Genomic DNA, 24,480 nt, shown 5'->3' with positions numbered 1-24,480 from the left:
TGACGTACCGCGTTTATAGTAATATGGACGAGTCGTTTCATGTAGAGTTTATGGGAAATGGTTGTAATTCATTTGAAGATGTTTAGGTCAATATAGAGGGTACAAAATTGAAAGTATTGAGCAATGATGGTTTTGAAAGCTATGATTCTCAAAGTGATGAAAAAGGGCTAAGGAAGAAGAAAATTCGTAATCTTAAAAAGGAGGTTGAAGGTAGTGTTCAAGTGGGAAAAACTTTCTTTTATCTTGGACAAAAGTTTGAAAGTAAGTAGAGGTTAGGGAAGCAGTGAGAATGCATGCTATTGAAACTAGGAGAAAGCTTGTTTTTGTTAAGAATGACAAAAGAAGAATGAGGGTTAAATGTGAAGGGTTGTGTACAAATTCAAAAAGTGGTGAGAAAGTTAGTCAAAGTGAGTTGTCAAAGAAGACAAAATGTGATGTGGGGCCTAGTAATTTAAGTGTTAAATATGGTGTAGTTGGGAAGAGTAAAGATAAAGTGAGTTGTCAAATTAAAAAAGCTGATAATGGGGAATCTTGTAGTGGGAAGAGTAACAAATGGGCAAAAAGGGAATTATATATTGTATATAAGTAGGTATTATTGGTATCCAAAGATAAAGATAGTGAAGAATGAGAGGTGAGAACATACAGACCTCAACATGAATGTCAACCAGCAAGAAAACTAAAATTATGCACTTACCAATTTTTATCAAATAGATTGGTACCTCAAATTCAAAAGAATCCAAAGATACCAATTAAAGCTGTCATATCTTATTTGGAAACATATACTGAACTAATCATCAATGAGCATAAAGCATATGGTGCTGTGAGAAGGGCAACAAAGATGATTCAAGGGGATTATAAATCTCAATATGCTGAGCTCAGAGATTATGTTTGTGAGTTAAAGAGATGTAATGCTGATACTACTGTTAAGTTTGATGTTGAGCTAGGAACCTTAAAGTCTGAAACTAGGGTTTTCAAGAGAATTTACATTTGTTTGGGAACATTGAAGAAGGGTTTTAAAGCAATAGGTAGAGATCTGCTAGGGCTGGATGGTGCTTTTATGAAACAACCTGCAACCGGTTGTATTTTGAGTGCTGTAGGGGTTGACTCAAACAATGGCATATATCCTGTATCATATGCCATTGTTGAACAAGAGTGTGGTTCATCCTGGACTTGGTTCTTAGAGTGCTTGGGTCAAGATCTTGACTTGTCTACCAAATCTAATTTCACTTTCATTAGTGACAGACAAAAGGTAATGTATATTTACTTGTTTAATTCATGTTTATTTACATTTGTTAATGGTTAAATAGTTTAACTTTTATTACTTTATGTTGTTAGGGTTTAATACAAGCTGTTACAAATGTGTTTCCTTGTGTTGGGCATAGACACTGCCTTAGACATATTCATGGGAATATGAAAGGTGATTTTAGGGGTATTGCTTATAAGAATCACTTTTGGAGATGTGCCAGTGTAACAACAATTCTTAAGTTTGATCAGGCTATGCAACAATTGAAGGAGTTTGATAATGAAGCTTTTATTTGGTTAGCTAAAATTCTTGCTCATCAGTGGGCAATGAGTCATTTTATAGGAAGGGCTGTGTCAGATGTCTTGCTCAGTAACACGTGTGAGTGTTTCAACAGATGGTTAGTTGATGCACGTGACAAACCCATAGTTACAGCTTTAGAATACATCCGAGAGTATTGCATGAAAAGAATTGTTAATGTAAAGATCAACATTTCCAAGACTAATGGCCCTTTAACACCTGCAGCCACCAAATTGTTTGAGAAAATCAAATCTGAGGCTCACCAGTGTATTATCTTATGGGGTGGAAATCAAAGGTACCAAGTGAGTGGAAAAGTTAATCAATATGTTGTGGATATGGAGACTAGGTCATATGCTTGTAGAAAGTGAGAACTAACAGGAATACCTTGTAAGCATGCAATTGCAGTGTTTTATAACATGTGTGAAAATGGTTTGGAAACTGGTGAACCAGAAACATGGGTTCATCCAGTTTATTTGTTAAATACATGGATCAACACTTACCAATATACCATTGAGCCATTGAATGTGAGAAGTTTATGGCCAAAGGCAGAAGGCATGTTCAAACTGGTATCACCAAAGAATGTTTCCACACCTGGTCGTCCAAAAAAGAAAAGAAGGTTGTCAAAAAATGAAGTTGATGACATTGGTGATAGAGGTAAACTTAGCTCACAAGGTATGTTCATTTTATTTATTACTTACAGCTAGTACCATTTCAATTAATATGGTATTTATTTTGTTAATATTTATAGGCAAGTTAAAGAAGTGTGGCACATGTGGTACTTATGGACACAATAAGAGAGGCTGTACAGGTGAGAAGAAAAGAAGTGGGAAGGTGGATAACAAGTGGACAAAAAAGACAATGAAAGAAAAGCTATCTCCTTCAAAGAAGACAATGGCAGTTGGAAAAGGGAAGAAAAAGATGTGAATGTTGGTGGTGGTTTGTTTTTTTATCATGTGTTTTATGTTTAGTTAAAACTTGTTATGTATTTTGGTACAATGTTAGTATTTTATTATGATGTGTTGTTGTCTTTTGGTAACTTTAAGCACTTTGGTACAATGTTGGTGGTTTGTTGGTATCACATTTGGTAAATGGTACTATGTTGTCTTTTGGTACAATGTATGACATTTGGTAATCTTTATGTTTTTTGTATCACTTTAGTTACAATGTATTGTATTGTCTTGTCTTGTGCTTTTTAGTTACTGAAATACAGAAAAAACAGATGCAAAATTGAACAAAACAATCTTCATTCCATTACCATTACCATTCTACAAAGTACATAATACACGCTTCCACAAAACAAACAAACTACGCCACAATTTCAATGACTGAAAAAATAAATACCAAACACAATCCAGCTAAGTATACACATCATCTTCCAATTCGTCTATCATTTTTCTACATTTTAAGCTTTTCATCAACTTCAATTTTGGCATTCATAAGTGTAGCTAGGGCATTCATTGTATTTGGAGGATCATACCAAGCAAAGAAGTCGCATCTTGTGATCTGAGCAACAACAGAAACATGAAATGGTAACATCTTGTTAATTACTTCATAAAATTCCAATCAACATAAACATTCTTACCTTTTTTGCACAAGTATAGAATCGACGTCCAGGGTTAGAATCAGTGCCAGAAATTCGAATTACACAAGGTCGACCACACCAGCATTCCATTGTTAACGATTTTTGCTCCAATTTTAGATTAATACTGTATGTATAAGATCTAGGGTTTCAATGGAGAAGAGAGGGAAAAGAGGTGGATGAAAGTGGGGGACCATACCCGTTTGGGTTTATTAAATACAGAAAAATAAAATTTAATTCCGATAATACCCATCACGTGTAACTCACGTGATGGGAGTTAACGTTCGATTTGGATGTCCAGTTGACGGAAGGACGCCAATTGCAAAATCAAAATAACTCAGGGACGCTGATTGCCAAATTAAAAACTGAGGGACCAAACTAGATATTTGGTGTATAATAAAGGGACCAACTGAGCAAAAAAGTCTTCTTTTTTCATCTTTGTGTTGTGAGTTGGGGGTTAGTTAGGCTCATATGTTTGTGTCTGTTTCGATTGTACTTTGGGGTTTGCTTTTTTGAATGAAATTTTATTTTTCGATTACAAAGTTTTCTTACTTTTTTGGGTAAAAAAAGATACAAGTTAGGAAGATAATATTAAATAAACATCCTATTAAAACACAAACACTCTTCGTTTATTATGAGTTTTTTAGTCTTTTCAGTTTTTTTAGGTAGCGAAAGTCCACATATGTTTTGTATGCAATGACTCAATTACCTTAGAGCACGAGGTGTCCGTGTCGATTTTTCAGTGTCAATTTCAGTGTCCATTTTTGACACTGAAATTGACTGACAGTGTGTAAGGTGGAGGTGTCCAAAGTGTCCATTTCAGTGTCCATTTTTTATTTTTTATTTTTTAAATTGATTTTTAAATATTGTATTTAACTAATTTAATATAAAAACAAAATAATTGATTAAAATTCATAAAATAAACTATTACATTTATTAAAATTCATAAAATAAACCATTACATTTATTAAAATTCATAAAATAAACTAATACGTAATAAAATTCATAAGTCGTCACGAAGATCCCACAAATGTTCAACCAAATCAGATCGTATGCCTTCATGCACTTCTCTATCACGTAACTCCCTTGTTCTTCTTGCACGAGCATCGCACCTATCGACCCAAGTACGTTGTATATGTTGAACGGGCTCAACTACCCAATCATTCTCAGCACGGTTGTATCCATTGTCTTCGATAATGATGTTGTGTATCACGATGCACGTGTACATTAGTTGTCTCATTATATTCACCTCGTAAGCTCGTGCTGAAGAATATGCCAACGGCCTTGTAGGATCCCAAACGTTCTTTCAACATCTTTGCGAGCGTTCGCTTGTTTCTTTGTAAAGTAAGTATGTTTTTCGTCAACGACACTTGAAAATCCCTTAACAAATGCCGCCCAAGTTGGGTAAATACCGTCAGCTAAATAATACCCTCTGCTGTAATGAACCTCGTTTATTTGATAAGGAACGTCGGGCATTTCCTCATTAAGCATTGGGTTGAACAAATCACTAGTGTTTAGCACATTAATATCGTTGTTTGAACCCGCTACACCAAAATACGCATACAAATCAATGATACAACTACAAAAGTTGTGTAGAGATTCCCGACTAACTCGTTCAGACATTTGAAGATACTCATCCAACGCATCCGGTGTATAACCGTATGCTAGCTGACGTAGCGAGACTGTCATCTTCAAATGTGGGCTAATACTCCACTTACCACGTGTATCTTGTCTTCGATGAAACCGTCTAAAATAATACGGCAATGAATTTGCTGAGTAGCTTAGAATATCATTCATAATTCTAAGAAACACACGTCGCCGCATTCGAAATCTTCGTTTGAAATTATCATCCGTATATTTGCAACCCTCGTTAAAATAATCGTCCATCAAACGATCGTGTGCTTCATAATGATTTCGACGTATATAACGACGTGAGTTAACTTCTTCTTCTTCACCGGATAAATTTTCAAGTACGTTTAGTGTATAGTTTGTGAACGAGTCGCCAGAAGTACTTGAAGAAGACGACATATTTTGGGAAAAAAAGATAAAAAATTGATGAATAAAGATAATCGTGTTGAAAGGTGAATAATGGGTGTGTGTGTGTAAAATGAAAAAATATAGTGTTATTTATAGAGTAAAAGGGAAAAAAAAAAAAAAAAAAAAACCAAAACTAGCCGTTAAACGGCTAGTTTTTTTAAATTTTCAAAGTTTTCATCCACAAATGCCACCATCGAATTTGGGAGGTTGGAAATCGACATCGGGATCGATGCCGTGCCGATGTCGACCGACCGTCGATCCCGGCGTCGATTTGAGGTGGACGGTCGATTTTTCAGTGAATACCGAGTGCTCTTACACTTTAAAACACTACTCACGTATAATAAGGAGTAGCCGAGTAGCAGTTGGCCTTTAAATAAATAATTTAATGCAGCAATTGTTTAATGTATATGTGTATATTATATGTTATATGTATATGTATATGTATATAACATATAATACAAAGAAAACACCAACTATATATCATGATTTATTTTGTTTTGTTTTCTTTTCTTTTTAGTAAACTGTAGGGTTTATTACCCCATATCATTTACTTTTTTTTTTTTTTTTCAAATATCAAAATCGAATTTAGTTAAACTGCATCCGCCACCGTAACGCGAACGCACCAAACTCGTTAATATAATTATTCTAGATAACCTTTTGAAATAATCTTAAATCTAAATCTCAAACTTAATGAGAAGTTTAAAAAAAGGTTATCGAATTGGAGAATGAGATCGATGTCATTTGGAGGAAGAATTGTCCTTATTAAGTCGGTTTTAAGTAGTCTCCCTTTGTACTTCTTTTCACTCTTCCGTGCTCCGCCTTGCGTGGTACAACAACTTGAGAGGTTACGTCGTTCTTTCTTTTGGGGCGGGTCGGATTCGAGTTCCAAAATTTCTTGGGTTAAATGGGAAAAAATCTTAAACACTTTTGAAAACGGGGGGTTAAATATTGGGTCTTTAAAAAGTAAAAATTTGGCGTTATTGGGGAAGTGGTGGTGGAGGTTCAAAACTGAAACTGACTCACTTTGGGTTAAAATCATTCGTAGCATTTATGGTTCGGGCGGGGGCTTGGATATGGCATCCGATTCATTTCGAGTGACATCTCCAGGTACTTGGATTAACATTATCAATGCAGGAAGAGCAATCGATGATCTTAGTATCGACTTCAGGAATTCGTTTGTCACCAAAATTGGAAACGGAAGCTCAACTTCTTTTTGGAACGACATTTGGATTGATAATCGCAAACTAAGTTCAAAATTCTCAAGATTATATCACTTGAAATGTTCTGCTACGGCTACTGTTAGCGACAGAATCAGAATATCAGAGGCGGAAGGCATTCAGTTTTCGTGGGATTGGGCCAGAAGGCCCACTGGGCGTAGCGCGGTGAACTGGACTCTCTTATGGATCTGCTGGTTTCGTATGGGTTTGAGCCGGAAGGAAGGGAACATACTTCTTAGTCGTTATGCACTTCGGGTAAATTCACAGTTAAAGCTTTATCCATGTTGATTGATGAGCAATTTCTTTCGGGTCAAGTGGACGGTTTGGAGACAATGCGTAACAACTTGGTACCAAGAAAGATAGAAATATTTGTTTGGCGTGCCCTCAAAAAGAGACTCCCAGTTCGGTGTGAACTTGATAAAGGGGTATCGATCTTCACTCCGTGAGATGCTCTCTTTGTGACGACGAGTTAGAATCCGTGGAACATATTTTAATTTTTTGCAAGCACTCTATAGATATATGGGATCGTGTTTTTAACTGGTGGCATTTGGGATCCTTTTCAAACTATAGTTTGGGAGAACTTCTACGTGGTAATATCTCAAATGCATGCTCGGGTTTCGGTAAAAAAATAATACAAGCCATCGAATGGATTTGTGCGTATTTCATTTGGAAAAATCGGAACATTATGGTATTTCGTGATAAACTTTGGACCGCTCCGATGATTCTTAATGAAATACAAATCAAGTCCTTTGAGTGGATTACGAGAAGATCGAAAGGAAAGAATTTCGATTGGTTGATTTGACTTCATAATCCGAATGTGTATCTTACCATGTAATTTGTAATTTGTTTTTGTAATTACCTCGTGTAGCTTAGTTTGCTCACTTCGCAAACTAAGTTTTGTCGTGTTTTGACTTTTGTGTTGTAAGTGGCCATTATATTGTCGGCACTTACTCTATTGTACATCTCGTTTTTATAGATTGAATATACTTGCTTGATTTTCAAAAAAAAAAAAAAAAAAAAAAAAAAAAAAAAAAAATCTCAAAATTAAAAAGTACTGGTAAGGAGTAATACAGGGTATGACATTCTGGCGCAAAAATTGAAGTTTACAGAACCCCCTCCAAACTAGGGTTTATCTCAACAAAAAAACAACTCATCAATCAATATATTCTAAATTCAACAAGAAATGATGGAAGATTTCAAGAACCAATTCTATGAATTGAAAACCGTTCTAACATCTTGTCCTACTTTTAAATCAAAATCAGAAAAATCGAATCTTTATTCGACGTTATTACAACTCCATGAACATTCCACTAGTGATTCTTCGCTGCTTCGATCGCTTTCTGAATCATCTCACCTTCTTCTTTCATCGATGGCTAATGATATTTCAGATGACGATGAGGAAATGTAAGTTTCTTTTAATAATATTCGATGAACATATGTTATTGCAGTTTGGTACTTGCTAATAAATTTTTAATTATGTGTGTGTGTCTCTAAAATTGTTTTAAATACAGAGCTGCACAGGCTTTGAAGTGTATGGGGTTTATGATTTATCATCCATCCATTGTTACTGGTATCTCAGGTACACTGATTAGTGAATTATCTTCATCAAGTAGTTAATTGTGTTTTATTGAACAATTAATTTATTATAAATCAACAAACGTTTATTATTTGTGTTAAAATATCATACATACAGTGTGTTCCATTAACAAAAAATCTTGCATAAGCAATCCATGATATCTTGACACTCATCGGATGGTGTATTTGGGTGCGTGTTTTGAAAGTGATTAGGTAATGTTAATTATCTAAATGAGACAATTAATTTAATTAAATGTGTTACAAGAGATACTTTGTGGATGTGCATTTGGTGATGGTTGTTAGTAACATCATTTTGTTAGCTATCAAGATGATGGAAAATTTTGATTAATTTAGTCTTGGTACTTGACAGGAGATGATGTTGATATGGTTCTAAATTCTTTACAGAAGGTCATTTTGTGCACTCGAATTAAGGTTAAATTTACATCTATGATGAAATCATTTACACATAATTGCAAGTTTTAACCCCATGCTCAGTGGTGCTGACTTTTAACCTTTGATTGTAGTCTGTTTGTAATCTAGGAGTATGGTGCTTATCAGTTCAACAATTTCACGAATCGACCCTAAATGCTCATATTGACTCTTTAGTGAGGGCAATAGTTCATGCTCTTGACAATCCTACTGGATCTCTATCTACAACTTTTGAGGCCATGCAGGTATGACTATTTGGTCAAAGTTTTTTAATTTTGTTTTTTCTTTATGCTATAATGATGATTTATGTGGTTTGTTTACATTGTTATCGGCTCTAAAGGATACTTGTGCAGGCCGTGATTAGGTTGGTTACACAAGCAAATGAAAAGATGAGAGAAATGTCAAACTTATGGGCTCCACCTATTTATAGAAGACTTGTTAGTACAGATAAAAGGGAAAAAGATATGTCAGAAAGATGTTTGTCTAAAATCAAGTCTACCATATGTCCCCCTCCAACAGCTCTTTCAAAGGTATATAAAAATACTACCAAAATATGGGTTGAGTATGCATGTTACGAATTATAGAGTTGTTATATTGTGATGTATTATTGTATAAACAAATTATGCTTATGATTATTTGTATTAATTGGGCAGGCAGTTATTGTGGATGTTAAGAAAAAGTTACTTCCTGCACTGGAGGAGTTGTTAAAACAAGGCATGAAGATTCAAGTAATGCATGCATGGGGATGGTTTACTCGCCTAATAGGACCATACGCAATGAAAAATAAACACTTAACCAATCAGCTTCTGAAAGTTCCTGAACAGACATTTACTGACAGTGACCCCCAAGTCAAGATTGCTTCACTGGTAATTTTCTTATACGGGTCAGATGACAATAAATGGGCTTCACTGAAATATTACTCTTATGTTTTTCTTTTGAAATATAGTACACCAATTGATTGTATTTGATTTTGAAGACCATAAGAGTAATATTTATCCAGAATAAAGCTATTTAGATGGTCTTCACTCTTAAGCACTTTCTAGTTTGGCCCATTTGACCTGTTTCACATAGAGCTAAGTTTATAAGAAAAAAAACCCAAAAATGACAGTCTTCAGGTAAATGGGTTGGAATAAACATCTTTGTCAAATGACAACCAAATAACCAATTATAACAACATAACAGTTTATTCCCACAGAAGTGAAGGTTACAATATCATCTTAATAAATTTAAGTTTGGGTCAATTTGAGTTGTTATACATGGATAATAGGCAAGGTTGCAAAAATTGCTACTTGGGGAGTACTCAGTTTGATAATTTGTCGGGGAGTACTCGGACATTGTCCAAGTTTGACTTTGACCGAATTTTGACCTATTTTGACTTATTTTTCTAGTACTCCCCGAGTTACCATGTTTGGCCGAGTAATTGAGAGACTTTTTTAAGTCGAGTATAACAAAGATGATGTCTTATGTAAAAGGGTTGAAAGCCATCTAAATTGTATTAAAATGCTGATAAAAACTTATATAACATTATGTTTAACATACATGAGATATTGAGATGATTATGCTAACTTGACCCGTGTTGTACATGCCTGCACTAAAAATATACCCTTTTTCTAACACAAACAATTTTTTTTATCTGTTACCAACTCGATGTTTTGCTACCCATAATCTCATTTGTTCCCTAACATCACGTACTATCTTTTGCAGATTGCCTGGGAAGCTTTAATCGATGCTCTGATCATTCTGCCAACTCAGCAACTAAACGAAGAGATCGATAGTATCTTTGAAGCCAACGGTTTAACCAAGAGCATTAAACTTATAATGACACCATTAACTGGAGTCATGTCAAGCAAATGCGATTTGTCGGTTCATTCATCCTGCATGAATACTTGGAATTATCTTCTCCACAAACTGGGTCCCGTTGTGAACCACCCTTCAGTCATAAAAACCGTAATAGAGCCTATGTTGGAAGTCGTGTTTCGATCTCGACCCGACACTAATAACACTTGGTCATGGAACTTTTGTGTGGATCTTATTAATAGCTACGCATTGACAAGTCAAACAGATGTAAAGCATTACCCTATAAGTTTTATGCGTTGGAATATAAGTCAATTTGACTTTTTCACAAAAATGGTTCACGTATTGATTAGTCACGGGGCGTATGATGACGCTTTGAAAATATTTCGTTCGTCCTTGAAAGGAGTCCAATTTAATGTAACAAGATCAAGTGTTCCCTTTAGTGAGATTATGACATGTGTCAATACGATTATAACAAGTTTAAAGAAGATATCCGAAGGTGGTATTGGTCAAACTTTTTTTGACTTTGTAAAGATTGCTACCGAAGAACTGCAACCGTCGATTTTGGGATCTCCGCTTTACAAGTTGAAACTTGACTCTAATTTGACCGAGATGAATGAAGACGGAAACATGGTTTCACCGGTGGTGTATTTGATAGTACTTTACTTTCATGAAATGGTTAGTTCAAGTTTTGATGCGGAGAAATTATCGAGTTATTTGACTTTGTTGTTGGGTTCGTATGATTCGTACGAAACTCTTCATACATTAACACGTTTATTGCATAAATTCTTGGTACCCAATTGCTTAAATATCTGGGTTGTAGTAGCAAATTGCCTGAAAGATCACATAGATAAAACAAAGCCTGATGATATGTTGGATCTTGTAGTGTCTCGTTTCCTGGCTTACCCGTTTGTTGTTTTCTCATCCGGTTTAGAAAACAAGGTTGATGTTGTACAAATTGTTGAAAAATGGAAGTCACTTTACGTGTGTTCCCGATGCTATGAAAGTCTATTTCAAGTTGTTGATCAGTTTCTTGAAGACTATTCTAAGGTGGATCCTACAACAAAAACTAGGGGTTATGAATTTATGCTTTTCTGTGGAGATGTTGTAACTTGTATTCTTGAACAAGTTCTTGATTCATCAGATGTCTATCGGAAGGATAACGATATTGGTGATGGTAAGAAATCGTTCTGCACCAAAACCAGTCTGCATTGTGCTGCCAGGTCAGTAGATTATGTTTTTAGATACTTTTTTTTTTTTGCTTGCAAAAAGTCAAAGTCAACATGTATGTGTGTCTCACGAATAAGTAATGTTATTGATTATTTTTCTGGCGGAGTTGTGTAGATTCTTATGCATATCATATGAGGAAGCAAAAGCAAATCCACAGATTCTTGATACAATCGCAAGGTAGGTTAATTAATCTTTTTTATTTGTTGATGTTTATATAAGGTCTTTTTGTTTGATGAAAGATTAGATCTTTATAGTGTTATAAGATTCTGGATAGGTCATTTGTATTGTGGTTTATATCTGATTTTTTAAAATAATTTCAGAGTGTTTTCGACATTGGTACGCATCGTTGAATCTATTCACTTTGACGAAGATATTATTCCCTTTGTTGAGGTTTGTATCTTTCACCATCTTAAGCATCTGTTATGTATTCGTGTATGGGGGGACATATATGGTCCATGAAATGAGAGTGCACAATGGATGGGTCGGGTCGGGTTGACTTGACTTTTTTTGACCAAAAAAATTTATTTTTTACAGATATCAAGTGTGCATCTATCAAACCTGATTACAGAACCTAAATCAATGAAATGGTCTGGTATTTTTATGCATAGATATAACACTTAGACGAGTTTGACCCGTTTGACCTGTTATTGAAGAAGCATAACCCTGATCGAACCGTTCATATGTAAATGGGTGAACAACTGAACTTGCTACGTCATCCATTTGCTTATCCTAAGACTCTTTATACAGAACTTGAAACGTCGTACAATTAATATAGAATATTAAGTAATCTGTATTGTATAGCATCTCATTTTCTATTTTTTTTTTGTTATGAAGTGCATACACTGATCAAGATCCTAAATCCTGCATCAACTTCTTCTTCTTCTTTTTTTTTTTTTTGCTCATCCAGATTCTATCAATTCCATTGCTTAAATGGCTAGCGGATCATGAATTGCAACACGAAAGCACAACTTATCAACTCCATCAATTATGGAACGCAACCCTCAAATCTTTGCAAAACTGTTGGCCGCCAATAAACTTCAACTCTACGTTTCTTAAACTCCAAGCAAACCTACTCACAACAACTCTCGATCACCCAAATTCATCAATCTCCAACCCAACCATTGCCTTTTGGAACTCTACATACGGTGAACAAATCAAGTTAGACTATCCCCAAAACTTACTTCCGGTTTTAGACAAACTTTCAAGAAACGGCAAAATAAACCTTTGCAAGAAAAGGTACTCGAGAATAGATGCTACTATTAGTCCTCCGAAGAAACATAAGGTCACCACAACGTTAAATCGTTGTGTGAAAAGAGTTGAACTAGTGGATAATGTGTCGAAGAGGAAAAAGTTGGAATTAACTGAGCATCAAAAGGAAGTGAGACGTGCGCAACAAGGCAAGTCAAAGGATTGTGAAGGACGTGGGCCTGGGGTTCGCACTTACACAAGTGTTGACTGGTCTCAAGGGATTGAAGATGAGTCACAAGACGAGAGCCAAGATTTAAGGAATGCAGAATCTATCTTAGAGATGCTGAAAAGAGATGGTAAAGTGTGTAAATCTTGATGTTAGCCATTATTAATTGAAGTGATTACATCTTCGTATTAAGTTGTCAGAATCTGTTAAAATCAGCTCCATGTGTGTATGCCAGTCGAACTTGGTTTCGGTTGTTAGTATAACAACTAATTATTTCACGTATTAATTTATAGGAAGGGAGATCTACACATAACACACCCATAACTACGAATTAATTCACGTATATGAGCACTAATGATTCAAAGCAACAATTTTGATATTTGTCCTGTTTGATTTCTACCTAATGAACTGAATAGTTCGGAACTTAATCTGTTTTGAACTTATAAACAACACTGTTAATGGAAAAAGTTTGAATAAGTGTAAAATTTCATTTAGGTTTTCATTTTTTAAAATTAATTAATAATTGTTTCTTTTATAGTTTTTTTAACGAGTCACATAGAAGGTTAATTTAGTAATTAACAAATAATAATTATTTAATTCTTTAAAATTTAATGAATCCTACAAATACCTCGCTTCAATGATATACGGAGTATATAATACATATACATACATCTAAAATTTAAAATTACAAAATAAAAATCTATATTCAACGAGGAAATATGCATTTTATTCAATTCATATAATACATACATCTAAAATTTAAAATTACAAAATAAAAATCTATATTCAACTAGGAAACATGCATTTTATTCAAATCATAAACTATGTACTATCATAATCATAATCATCATGATCATGGTCATAATTAATTTGATTAAAGTAAATAAGTTGTTTGATTAAAATCATAGCTTAATTCGATTCGATGTCGACCCAAAAAAATACTCGGTATTTTTATTTATTTTATAAAAGAAAAGCACATAGTAAGTATATATCCACCGTTAGATCGTGACACCATCACCCACATCAACGGTCTGTCAGATCCACCAGATACAACCACCGTCACCCTATCACAACTTAACTTAAATCGCTCATCTCAGACACATCTTCACTCGATAGCAGCAGCAGCAGCAGCAGTAACAAATTACGAACCCTCTCTAGATTCTCTCACTCTATAATAATACAATAATATATACATACTCGAATAATTAGTTTTTTAATTTCTTAGGGTTTCAGTCGATCATTTTTGTTCGTGAGGCATATGTCAGTGTTTGTGGATAATTAGAATACGAAAGTTAGGGTTTTTGAATTTAATTGTATCGAATTCGTTTTAATTGGGGGAAATGATGGAGAACAACAACAGTAGTAGGATGGATGTATCATTATCTGCGGTTGATGCGGATTTGATATCTGTTACGCAAACGTTAGCGAAAGAAGCGCATGAGTTTTTTCAGTCAGGGAAGTATGCTGATTGTCTTAGGGTTTTGAATCAGATCCTGGAGAAGAACTCTGATGATCCGAAGGTGATTTCACTTATGTGTTATGATTGCATTGAAAAATTGTTATGATTGTGAGAAAAATAGTTTTTTATTTTTATATTAATTATTGAGAACAGGGAAATGCATATTATAGGGTTATACTGATGTTGCTTCTTCAAAAAATGTATATTTAGTGTCTGTATGTATATGTTTTTTTTTATTGCAATTTGCTCAGAGTAGAACTCCTTTGCAACTGCTTTTCAATTAAAGTTCATTAGTGTTGATACTTGTATCTTGGGGAACATGACTCTAGATGTAATGAATTTACCATTCTGTTCATTGTTGGGTGGAAATTTAGGTCCACCAGTGATACTTGTTTCTTGGGAAGCTGGCTCTAGTTGAGAGTGTCGTAAGTTCATTGTCGAATTGGATCATATAGTTCATTTAGGATGTTGGAGGTTTTGATGAACACTTGTATTTGAAAACTGTGTCACAACTAGATTGATTGACTGATAGACAATGTTATACTGTAGATTATTGTGATTAGGGAATTTGGTGCATGCGGGGTCAGTTCAATACCTTTCAGCTTAATCAGGCCGATGCTTGAAATCTTTGTTGTGGTTATAGAATCCAACTGGTAAACTATAGATTTAGAAGCTCTTTCTGTTCAGTTCATCACTATATTCCGATTTATAAATCAACTGAACTTTTTCGTACCATGTTAACAATGTTAGCTCCATCATTGTAAGACCAATAGTTTTTTGAACATTCATTCTTTCTTAACACCATGTTTACTTTAAATTCTCCTAATGACCATGATGACAAATGTGCCTCGTATTTTGAAGTTACTGTTTATGAGCAACATATTATTCTCTAATACGATTCCACGATCCATCTTGTTAGATCTATATTAACTTGAGATTGGTTGTTGAGACATTTTGTTGAAGGCTTCTTGTTTGTTTGGCTCTCTACCATATGATTGCTGAATTTCTCTTACGCGAAACTTCTTTATAATTCACATCACTTTAAAACTTTATTTTAAATTTTGAATATAAAGTAGTAGTAATAAGTTGAAGTATATGGTGATAAACGATCCATTAAAGAATAATTTTCTTGTCGTTACGAACTTAATACACAACAACAACAATACCCAATCCCATATGAGTGGGGTAGGGGAGGTTGGATGTAGACAATCCTTCCTCTATCCTAGAATAAAGAGAAATCATTTCTCCACCCCGAGTTAAACACTCACAAGAGCGGAGAAAGTCCTCCCTCTCTCTATTCGACGGGTAAAGAGATTGCTTTCAAGGGGACCTCCGGCCATAAAGAATGAGAAAAAGCAATAAAAAAAAACATGAAATAAATAGATAAATATATAAAAAAGTAATAATAAATAAGAAAATAAAAAATAAATAAAAAAAAACAGAGACGCCATGAAAATGGTAGAATCAAATTTTCATGCGTTTTACAACATGCCTGGAGTTCAATTTAGGCTCTAAGCGGCAGTCAAGTCGCCAATAAATCGACGCTTGCTAAGCCTCGCTTAACAGAACCGTTTATGGAAAGAAAAAAAAACGAATGGTAGGAGTAAATATATATATATATATATATATATATATAGGGAAAAAGAAGACGTACCTTAGACAGTAGGGCGAAGCTCAGGACAAAACGAGAACGAGAGATGCTACAACTAAAAACAAAAACATATATGACCGCAAACAAGCAACCCTAAACACAACAAAACATACAAACCTAGAAACAAACCTAGAAACACAGACCAACATACATACATACACACACACTCACACCCACACACACACACATTATTCTAGTGGTAGCTAGTATTGATATATAAATGTAGAAAGTTGACACTAGTTATGGAATTGACTAAATTGTAAGTCATAGGTTGGGCATTAGACTTGAAATTTACCCGGAGGAACGTCTTGACTAGCTAGAGTGAAGTTGCTAGTATCTTGTAGCCTGGTTGAGTACCCTCTAGCGTAACTAAATAGGCATGTCAAGTAGGCTTAGTATAGAAGTATTTGCACTTTTGGATACTCTAATTTGATATTCAGTACTGAGGTGGCTAGTTTCTTGTCTTACTTTGATAAATTGCTATTGTTTTTTCAGTCCAAAGCTTAAAAAGAAGGCTAAACTAATAATCTAAAATATATTAAAACTAACAAGTGACCGAAGTTGGACCACGTTTGTGTCATAGCTTAAAACTTACATAAGCATATGAAGCTAAAATTCATAAAGTTAACGTGAGGATATGAAATGAGCGAGTGTAATGGTAGTCTACAAACCATGCGCATTTGGATATATAATAATAATATATCGTTATCTTGTAAGGGTAGAGTTCTGCTCTATTCTCTTTGTTATTTGTAGTCCATACAAAAATGGTCTGATCGTGTGACTACTCATTTTGTTATTAAGTTTCGGAAGTTTAAAGTCTAGCTTACTCTGCTCTCTTCTCGTTATTTGTAGTCCATACAAACATGGTCTGATCGTGTGGCTGCTCATTTTGTTATTAAGTTTTGGAAGTTTAAAGTCCAGCTTACTTGTGTATTTAAGCATTTTCAATCTTACTGTGAGTAAATGTCTTCGCTTGCCATATACAACATTACGGGATATTCGTTGTCCATTCTTTTGTTGTACTCTATATATGTAAGGTTTCATTTCTTAATGTCACTTCCAGCTAGTAAGGAGGAAGCACATTTTTTATTCACCCCATACCTTTAGCATCTAGGGTTAGGCTTGCTAACAACGAAGTAGAAAGCGTTTATGTAGAAAGTGTTTATCCATTGGTAGCGTTCTTCATAGGATGGTGGCTAGTGAATACCGTTGTTCCAATCCTTCTCCTGCTCTTAGATATTTTAATGCTCTGAAATGACTTTGTTGGTAGCTTCTATCAACTTGTGAATAAAACGTATTGCATCTTAACTAATAGGAATCCTTGAGTGTCCTGGCTCTATTTATTTAGCGAGCTTATTATTGTTAAGTAGTAATTGCTGCTAATGCTATGTACATTGAAGATTAGATGCACCTTGGGCTTTATTTTTCCGGTTTGAAGTTTAGAGTTGACATCTACTGGTTCTGGGTTAAGTTCATAAATAATTGATCCTTGCCAGCTTGTCATCTAGACATAATCACTGTACTATTTTTTTCAATAAAGATGTTTGGTGGTGTATATTTGTTCTTTTGTATTATATTCTTGCTTTTAATATGCTTACATCTTATTGACCTTTTTCTTTCGTTATTATACTTCGTATTTTAGATTCTTCATAACATTGCTATTGTGGAAAACTTTCAAGATGGATTTTCAAATCCAAAGAGATTTTTGGAAACGCTTGATAATCTCAAGGTATGTTTATGTTGCCGTTTTGGAGTTTTGTGCAGTAGAGTGTACTTCCTTTTTCTAGTCTTCGATATACTTCTTCATGGTATATAGCTATTTGCATAGCATTATGCTGAAAATAGCTATAGAATTTTCTGTAATAGATGGAAATGATAGTAAACAAGGCCACACGGGAAGCTATAATTAGGTCGTGCTTGCTTATCCAGTTTTTAAAGCTTTATATGTTGGCAAGGTTCTTTATATGTTATTGATCATGTTTTAAAAACTTTAGAGGTCTATTTGTTTCATGGAGCACAACATTCATCTTTCTTTTTCACATTTTACGGGGTATTGAAGTACTTTTAAGAGTTCGAACAATCTAAGAATCACGGTCTTTTGTCATTAACTCATGTGGGCCAGTTGGCGATTTTTTTAATCAAGAAACGTAAATATAGAACTGAATTTTTTCTCCATTTGAACCCAGAAGTAGAATATTGCTGTTATTGAAAATGAATTATCAGTATTTTATTAGTGAAACTAATATAGTGACAATAGACAAATATTCGAATGTTGAGTTGTTGGTTGTTTTGTTATGAACTTATGTCTTATTACTATTGTTTATTCCTAAATGTTCTACTGAATATTTTTTTATGTGTAATAATGTTCTTGGTTTCACGTGCTAAACTACTATTTCATTGGGTTAAGAATCGAAGCGAGAAGCTTGCTCATTCAGCTGGGCAAAATGCAGAGGCATTGAATAATAGGATTAAAGCTTTGGGAAATAAGGGCAATAATGTTGTGGCCAATTTAGCTGACGATTTTGATGCTTCAGTGACAACCTTCAACATAGTACGCCAATATTTATTTGTTGCTTCCCAAGTTCTCTTGCATCATTTATTTTATGTTGTTTTCTTCGACTATATTAGCTGATCTTCTACCGCTGTATTATATTTAGGCAGTTAGCCTCTACCATCTACACAAATATGAGAAGTGTTTCTCTATTCTGGAGAGATTATATCAAAATATTGAACCATTAGACGAGGTAAGACCAAATATTTACGAGATTTTTCATGATTTGATTTGAGCATATGCTCATTAGCTTGTTTTTGTTTAGCAGAGGGTGGCTCGCCATGTTTGTCTCTTGTTACTAGACGTTTCCTTAGTATGCCATCATGCTTCAAGAGCTGCAGTAAGTTTTCTTGTTTTTGATAGTGACTACAGATCTATGCCAAATCATATCTTTATTTGTAATGTTGAGCATAAATTATACAATATTGTAAGAACGATGTGCATGTATTAAGAAAGTAGTCTTAATTGTAGCATGAAGGTCATGGGGGAAAAGGGAGGCAGTTTTTTGTTTAGGTTACCCAAGGAGTGCGAGTCTTTTTTACTCAAATGTACGCGCCCTAAGACCGTTTTGACCCTTTCCTTGCCCATATCCTAGATGTTTTACCTAGTAAGGGTCAAACTTGCGACCCCTTGTCAGGACCCCAGGCCGCCTTACCACTAGGCCACCTTGGTGATGGTTCATATAAGGTCATAGGGAACTATTGTTAATATCTTTGGATTTCAAGAAAAAGGAAAAAAACGTATATCTTTATTGTAAGAGTTTCAAGGGCCATCTGGTCAGTTCAGTTAATTATGGGGGTGTTCCTTTATTTTTCTGCTTGTCTCAACATTGTTGATATTCATTTACTCTTTTTTATCAGCCGTCACTATGTGCACATGTCTTGTAGTTTTTCTTTATATTGTAACTGTATAAACAGTTCCATATTTGATCATATTTTTCTGCGTAATAATTCAGCAATTTTTCAACAATATTAATATTTCAGGACGTGATCAATTATTTGGAGAGAGTGGGCGGCAATAGCTTAGGTGGCAGTCAAGGTGAGTCCGGAAACATCACTCTGCAACAGCTAATAAACCCAGTGACAAAATCCACGTCAGCACCCAGCAATGTAATTATATCAGAATCAATTCATTCTGATTCATCTGCCAACACAAACGGTCCCGAAAGTCCTTTAGCTCGAACTCATTCAGAGGAAACACTCATTGAATCTCTAATGTCAACTCTCGATGTCAGTGGGGGCCAAAACCTTACAAGACCCTTAAATGATGTAACAAGAACCCAAACTGACGACTCTCTCATTACAACACCCGATTTAAGGCTGAAAGTGCATTTATACAAAGTTTGGGTTCTGATCCTTGCTAGAAATCTCAAAGCAGCCAAGCGTGAAGTCAAAATGGCCATGAACATAGCCCTTGGAAAAGATTATGTGCTCGCTTTGTTTTTGAAATCACAACTTGAGTATGCTAGAAATAACCATCCAAAGGCTATAAAGCTTCTGATGGCATCATCAGTCACTCAAACTGTACCCGGAACTTCAGCTTTATATTACAACAATCTCGGATGCATCTACTATCAACTTGGAAAATACCAAACTTCAGCTGTCTTTTTCTCAAAGGCACTAAGTAACGCCACTTCACAAAGGAAGGAAAAACCTATGAAACTGTTGAGTTACTCGCAGGACAAATCTGTGCTCTTTGTATACAACTGTGGTCTAGTTTATCTGGCCAGTGGGAAACCGGTACTTGCAGTTCGATGTTTTCAACAGGCAGGTTCGGTCTTCTTTAACCGGCCTCTCTTATGGCTTCGAATCGCTGAGTGCTGCATCATGTTTTCAGAAAAGAAAGCTGATATAGATGTTAATGTTATCGGTCGGGGAAAATGGAGACAACTTGCTATAGAGTACTGTAATTCAAGAAATGTGTTGCAGCTCGAGCCCAACCTTTCACTGACATTTGCTAAAAGCTGTCTTTTGAATGCGCTACACTTTCTGGATAGCTCTGATGAGATAAGTCCCCACGGGTTAGATGTAAAAGTGGGTCAGGGTTTTGACTCAAATGGAGAAGTCAAAGAGTCGAAGGTTGGTAACAATGTGTTGTTACAGAGCTCGATCAATGAATACGAGGGCCTTTGTGGAAAAGAAAACAAGATGATATTGCAAGCAGTGCTTGCTGACCTGGCGTTCGTTCACTTGGAATTGGGGAATGCAGTGAAGGCATTGGATACTGCTAAGCGTCTTTTGAGACATCCAGAATGTTCCAGAGTATACGTTTTTCTGGGACATGTTTATGCAGCTGAAGCTTATTGTCTCTTGAACCAGCCTAAGGAAGCTTCTGAACATTTGTCATGTTATTTATCAGAAAAAAATAGCACCGTGTTACCTTACAATCAAGAAGATATTGACATCTTGCAAATGAGGAAAACCGTGGATCTCGAGGAGCCAAGTTTGGACCAATCGGTACCACAAGGTGTTTCTGGATCTTCATTTCTTAAGCCCGAAGAGGGTCGTGGGGTCCTGTATGCAAACATTGCTGCACTGGCAGCTGCTGAAGGTAATATCGAGAGGGCGCAAGAGGCCATCACACGAGCATTGCCGGTATTACCCAACTGCCCGGAAGTCGTTCTTACTGCAACTTACGTAGATTTGGTGTGTGGGAACACTCGAGATGCAGTGATGAAGTTGAAACTATGCAGTCGTGTACGATATCTTACTGGCACATTTGCAGACAAGTGATTGTTGGTGGATAAGAAATCAAGGCTTTGAGAGTGTGTAGGTAGGTGAAACAATCCTCTGAAACCGAGGATTTGATTTGTAACATATATATAGCTCAAAGTTCAGGGTAAAAAGTTGTTTTTCTTTGGTGACTCGTTTTTTGCGCCTTTTTTTCTTCTTCTAATTCTGTTGGTTATTAGATTTCAGAGATCAGTCGATCGGTCTTGACTCTTTAACGGAGTTCTCCAATAGATGTGAGATGTAGTGGGGAATTTTTTTTGAATATGTTGATGTACTGATTTGAGAGATGTTTAGTTAATTGTTTTAATGGGACTTAAAATTCAAATAGTTTTTCTTCTTGCCCTCTAGCTACTGGATGTTTGTAACGTCACTGGAATTTTGGTAGCAAAAGAAGTAATGCTCATGATCACTATTTTGAAGGTTGGTTTATATATATATATATATATATACAACAACAACAAAGCCCAATCCCGCGCCTGCGAGGTATGGGGGAGGTAAGGTGTAGACAATCCTTCCTCTACCCTAAACCAGAAGAGAAGTCGTTTCTGTTACCACGAGTCGAGAGAATTCTCCACCCACGGTAAAGGAAATTCATCCCCCTCTCTACTCCAGGGTAGAGAGATTGCTTCCGTGAGGACCTCCGGCTAAAAAAAGACTTTTTTTTTTTTTTTAAACTAGAAAATAGAAATTAAAAAATAAATTAAAACATACAAAGATAAATAAAAAATAATAATAATAATAATAATAATAATAATAATAATAATAATAATAATAATAAAAATAATAAAATATAGGGGGGACGCTATGAAAATGGTAGAATCAGATTTTCGTGGGGTTTAAAGCATGCCTAAGAATCAATTTAGGCTCTGAGCGGCAGTCAAGACGCCACTAAAACGACGCTTGTCGTTGCCTCAATAAATAGAGCCAAAAGACCTTGTGGACAGCAACTCGAGGGCATGCCGGGTGGAAGTTGTTGCGCAAGCAAAGAGCCAACCACCCTTAGCAAACCAAAAACCACTCATGCACCTTTACGGTAGACACCCCCGAAACCACCCAACTATATATATATATATATATATATATATATATATATATATATATATATATATATATATATATATATATATATATATATATATATATATATATATGTGTATGCCTCTGTTGATCTATCAGACTATTTACTATATATTGAAAGTTATTGATTTCAACTTAATAAATAAATGGCACATATCTTGGCTTGCACGAGTATGCGATTGCTTAAACAAAAATCGATCATTACATTTGTCAATCGGTGACCCTTTTCGAGTCTTTTTCTTGGTCATTCCTATATATGCTATTTCTCCTGGTCATTTCTAGATATCCTACTAGGAAAGTTTGAACCTGTAACCTTTGTGAAATAATGAGTTTTGCCTACGAAGCTATTATAAGATGTTATACAGATATAGATATAGATGTCATGATCTACCAATTTTGTGTGTGATATATCATAAGATTAGGGACTGGGAATCTTTGATTTATTATTTAGTGTATGTGAAACATGTAGCATGCACCCACATGATCGAGTCGAATGGAGTGATGCCAAACAAATGTCATGTGCATACATATTGCTATGCCCTCTCTTCTGATTCTCACCACAAAAACAATTATAACACTAATTCCCTTTTTCAGTTTTACCGTGTCTACTTGTACAGTTGTAGCCTTTTCTACATATTTTCGGTATATGTGTAGTTGTATTCTTATGTAATTACCATTACCAATATAACTAATAAACAAAATTTGTCTTATTTGTTATGAATAGTACTATTTCGTTTTTCACTTTTCACAAACCAAATCCCCTAACTTCTATTAAAATACAAATCGAATCCCCCACTTTATACCTATATTCTAAATTATTATTTATCCCATCACTAACACCAAAAATACTGAATAATAACACCCATCACGCTTTACCGACTTGTACACTGCGCTCAAAGTAGGAGCCACATAGGCCACTATTGTGCTAATTTTTTTTTTGTTTCCAACGATAAAAGAAACAACTTTCTTAAAAGGAAAAACCCTTCAATGCTACCAAAAGATGTCGAAAAACATTTTTTTTACAAAATAGATCAACTAACATTAACGCTAAAAGAAGCAACTTTCACAAAAGGAACAACCCTTCAATGTTAGATGTCGAAATTTTTTTTTTTTTTTTTTACAAAATAGATTTAGACATTTTTTTTAACTCGCATTCAAAACGGAGCCCCCGGCGCGAAGCGAGGGCTCCACTACTAGTTTACACTATTATGGTTCAAATAAATTATACCATTCTTCACAAATATTATGCTTGATAATTATAGGTTAAAATATAAGTTCAATGGAAGGATCAAAGTGTATCTGATGCTTGACACATTAATTCCTCTTATACTAACTCTCTGATTTCAATGGTTCAATTGCAACAAGGGTGACACTTTCTTAACAGTTATTGCGATAATTTAATTTCCAAATAATATTACTTTCTATAATCCGTGAATATAGTTTCTATTGTAATTTTATACTCCCGATATTTTTTAAGTAAGCTCCTCTATCTTCAAACCCTGACCTGCCTTCGTTTTTTTGGAAATGAACAATAAAATTGAGATTGAAATTTATAAAAAGAATAATGAACAATAATCTCGTGAAAGAGAGTGTATGATATACTCCCCCAATTTCAAAAAAATTGTTCACTTTTCTATTTTGTTTTGTCTCAAAATTAATGTCTCTTTCTCTAAATAACAATTAAATATCATTAAAGTACCACTGATGTTCTTTTTAATTTTGAAAATTTAACTTTAAATATATCAATTAATTTATTAGTTACCATTTATAATTTATAAATACATTAAATGAAGGGCAAATTAGAATTCATTACTATATTTTAAATCCAACAAAAAGTCAACTAGGACCGTTTTTATGGGACGAAGGGAGTATGTATAATAATCGAATCTTGCTTGGAGAAGGACGTATGGTCAACTTGACATGTTACATGAAGCATTGAAGGTGACACGTATGTATTATTATGTGAATCCAAACAAAGATACCGTACAAGTATTGGATTTTTCTAATGTTAGCCCTTAGAGCTATATTTAAGAGAAATGTTCAAGCTTTAATGATAGTACATCAGAAGTAGTGGAGTAGTTACTTGAGGTGGTTTTTAAAAATGTACAAAATAAACTTATGCATGTCCGGTGGCGATTCCAGGATGCAAATTCAGTGGGGTCCTGAAATTTTTTTCAGTACTATTTATATTTGAT

The 24,480-nt window shown here is 34.8% G+C and overlaps 4 protein-coding genes across 4 annotated transcripts; 3 read left to right on the top strand and 1 right to left on the bottom strand.

The window, feature by feature from the left end:
• The first annotated feature begins 289 nt into the window (after positions 1-289).
• On the top strand, positions 290-1,908 carry LOC139843112 (uncharacterized). The gene is made up of 3 exons (XM_071833187.1): positions 290-585; positions 712-1,249; positions 1,336-1,908. Exons 1-3 carry the CDS (start codon positions 290-292, stop codon positions 1,906-1,908), a joined length of 1,407 nt encoding a protein of 468 aa, XP_071689288.1.
• Positions 1,909-4,364: 2,456 nt separating this feature from the next.
• On the bottom strand, positions 4,365-5,147 carry LOC139843111 (uncharacterized). Its single transcript, XM_071833186.1, has one exon. It carries the CDS (start codon positions 5,145-5,147, stop codon positions 4,365-4,367), a length of 783 nt encoding a protein of 260 aa, XP_071689287.1.
• Positions 5,148-8,201: 3,054 nt separating this feature from the next.
• On the top strand, positions 8,202-13,140 carry LOC139843110 (uncharacterized). The gene is made up of 9 exons (XM_071833185.1): positions 8,202-8,250; positions 8,319-8,380; positions 8,473-8,622; positions 8,731-8,907; positions 9,031-9,243; positions 10,082-11,394; positions 11,516-11,578; positions 11,722-11,791; positions 12,309-13,140. Exons 1-9 carry the CDS (start codon positions 8,202-8,204, stop codon positions 12,963-12,965), a joined length of 2,754 nt encoding a protein of 917 aa, XP_071689286.1. The 3' UTR covers positions 12,966-13,140.
• An 815-nt stretch (positions 13,141-13,955) lies between these two features.
• On the top strand, positions 13,956-21,535 carry LOC139904197 (uncharacterized). The gene is made up of 6 exons (XM_071886128.1): positions 13,956-14,335; positions 17,568-17,654; positions 18,333-18,476; positions 18,583-18,669; positions 18,745-18,816; positions 19,460-21,535. Exons 1-6 carry the CDS (start codon positions 14,156-14,158, stop codon positions 21,206-21,208), a joined length of 2,319 nt encoding a protein of 772 aa, XP_071742229.1. The 5' UTR covers positions 13,956-14,155; the 3' UTR covers positions 21,209-21,535.
• The last annotated feature ends 2,945 nt before the right edge of the window (positions 21,536-24,480 follow it).

This window comes from Rutidosis leptorrhynchoides, chromosome 4 (genome assembly GCF_046630445.1).
Source record: "Rutidosis leptorrhynchoides isolate AG116_Rl617_1_P2 chromosome 4, CSIRO_AGI_Rlap_v1, whole genome shotgun sequence".
NCBI lineage: Eukaryota > Viridiplantae > Streptophyta > Magnoliopsida > Asterales > Asteraceae > Rutidosis > Rutidosis leptorrhynchoides.
This window is presented reverse-complemented; position numbering and strand designations above follow the sequence as displayed.